This window comes from Corvus brachyrhynchos, unplaced genomic scaffold (genome assembly GCF_000691975.1).
Source record: "Corvus brachyrhynchos isolate BGI_N302 unplaced genomic scaffold, ASM69197v1 scaffold245, whole genome shotgun sequence".
NCBI lineage: Eukaryota > Metazoa > Chordata > Aves > Passeriformes > Corvidae > Corvus > Corvus brachyrhynchos.
Window position 1 is genome coordinate 6,109,345 of NW_008238988.1, and position 2,305 is coordinate 6,111,649.

At 44.4% G+C, this 2,305-nt stretch overlaps 1 protein-coding gene across 1 annotated transcript in view; it reads left to right on the forward strand.

Annotated features, from left to right (window-relative positions):
- The window catches only part of POLE2 (DNA polymerase epsilon 2, accessory subunit), a 16,939-nt gene extending 15,530 nt beyond the window's left edge, over positions 1 to 1,409 (forward strand). The window contains exons 18-20 of the mRNA XM_017738809.1: positions 191 to 367; positions 463 to 530; positions 1,268 to 1,409. Of these exons, the coding sequence (XP_017594298.1) occupies positions 191 to 367; positions 463 to 530; positions 1,268 to 1,286 (264 nt within the window). The 3' untranslated portion in view covers positions 1,287 to 1,409. The remainder of the gene's footprint in view (positions 1 to 190; positions 368 to 462; positions 531 to 1,267) is intronic.
- Positions 1,410 to 2,305: the final 896 nt, after the last annotated feature.

Sequence of the window (2,305 nt, forward strand, 5' to 3'; positions counted from 1 at the left end):
GAAAGAGTGCTGGAGGAGAGCCGCTGGTTTAATCTAGAAATCATTAATGATCAGAAGGAATGAGACACAAAAAACACCCAAACATTTCCAGGTTCAAAAAGCTGCTTTATTAACCCACACTGGCACATGCAGGGATGAACTGGGCTTGCAGAAAATGGTTCAAACCAAGTGTTTTTGGGTTTTTTTGCAGTTTGTAAAGACCATTTTAGCCCAGGGGCACCTGACCCCGCTGCCGCTGTACGTCAGCCCCGTGTTCTGGGCCTACGATTACGCCCTGAGGGTTTATCCCGTGCCAGACCTGCTCGTCATCGCTGACAAACACGACCCCTTCACTGTCACCAACACCGAGTGCCTCTGCATAAACCCTGTAAGATCCCCTGGGCTCTCACATCCCAGCTGGCCCTCACTCCCTGCACTGAGTTTCACTCACACAAATGGGGTTTTTCCCGTTCTCCTTCACAGGGTTCGTTTCCCAGAAGTGGATTTTCCTTCAAGGTGTTCTACCCCTCCAACATGACAGTTGAAGACAGGTAAAGAGATTCTTCTTATGTGCTGAGTTTCTGATTATCAGGATAAAATCACAGGGAATTGGTAATAGAAACAGAGTGAATGTTCCAGCAGTTTATGGTTCATACTTAGGCAGTGTAAGAAACCCAAATGCCCAGGACTAAAGTAATAAATTTAAAAATTACAAATGTCAATGATGGGAAGTGGAATCCAGCAGTAAAAGGAGAGATGACTGCACTGTATGATTTTCAGTGATTGAGACCTAATTGGGAAGCAGATTTGTTTCTAGGGATGATGGTTGTTACATAAATTAATTAAATTTAGGAACAATTTTTGCTTCATTTCATGATAATCATCAAGTCCAGAAGCCACTTTCAGGCCTTGATTTCACATATTTTTAAATCTGCACTTGTTCATTCCACTGACTGGAAAAAAGCCAGCTGCAACACCAAAAAGTATTTTAAAAGTATCAAAGGGCTTACAATGGATGAAAATTTGCCTGTTTAAAATAATGATGGTATAACCCATTAGGAAAAGCATAAATTTGTCTTCTCCTTGTTGGAGAAGCCTTCCCAGGGAATTAATGGATCAGCCCATGTAACTTTCACTTGAATATAAAAAATACCATACCGTGAGATACTTTAGGTTTCTAAATATTTGAAAACATCATCAAGTCTTTCCTAGATAAAGAAATAAAATAGCATTGTGAACTATTTTAAAAGTAAACCTACTAAGTACTGCTTTTCTTTGGTATTTTCAGCAAGCTTCAGGGACTCTGAATTTCTGTGGCACTGAAAAAAGGCAGTGAACCCACGTGAAGCCAACCATAGCTCTTATTTTTTACATGCCTTGGTATGATGTTATTATGGACTTTTTATAATAAATGTCAAAGTCAAAACCGATTTGTTTTGTACACAAATAAACTTTTACAGGAAAAGAGACTGGTGTCAGTTTAGATAAATTGTCAAGTCTGAGTGAAAAATGATTGGCAAAGCACAAAAATGGTAAGTGGAGGAGCCAGCTGTATCAAACAGGAAAGGAGCATCTTTAAAAGGAAGAAGTTAAAGATAGGGAGAACTTGGATAGCTGATTATCTGCAGGACATACTGGAAATGGGGGATAGGATTTTTCCTTGGATGGGAAAGGCCCAGGAAATATCTGTGAGGTGTTCTTTAATGCAGTATCTATTTGAAGATAGTGTTACACAGGGCAAGAAGAGGAAGGAGCAGCAAGGACATGGTCCTTTAGAACTTCTGGAGAAGGCTGGGAGGAGATCTTGATGGAGGAAAGTGGGGAAAAAGTGAAACTAAGCCAAAACTTGCTGAAGGTGCTTGTGGGCATGGAGACCAGAGTGGAGCTACCCCAAAGTGCCCACACCAGGTGTGGAACAGAGGGGACCCTCACCACAGGAGCTTTGTTTCACAGCCCCTGCCCACCGTGCTGGCATGGCCCGGGGCAGAAACTAGGAGGGGACAGTGGGACACGGACTCTGAGGGGACAGCGGGGCTGGGATGGGAGCTGGATATGGTACAAGAGGTGTGAGCTGGCCTGATGAGGATTTAAAAGTGCTCTGCAAGGGGATGGCAGTGCCAGCTCAGAGCTGTGGGATGGGATGGAACATGAACTTTGCAGAGAGATGAAAAGGTGATGGTGGAAAAGCAGCCCTGCTGATGACAGGGGTGATGGCTACGAGCCACCACGAAGCCACTGAGGGGAGGGAAAAGGCGAGGCCGCGGCCCTGAGGGACAGCCCGCCACGGTGTTTGCTGTCTCCACGGCAACGCCAGGCCCCCCATCTT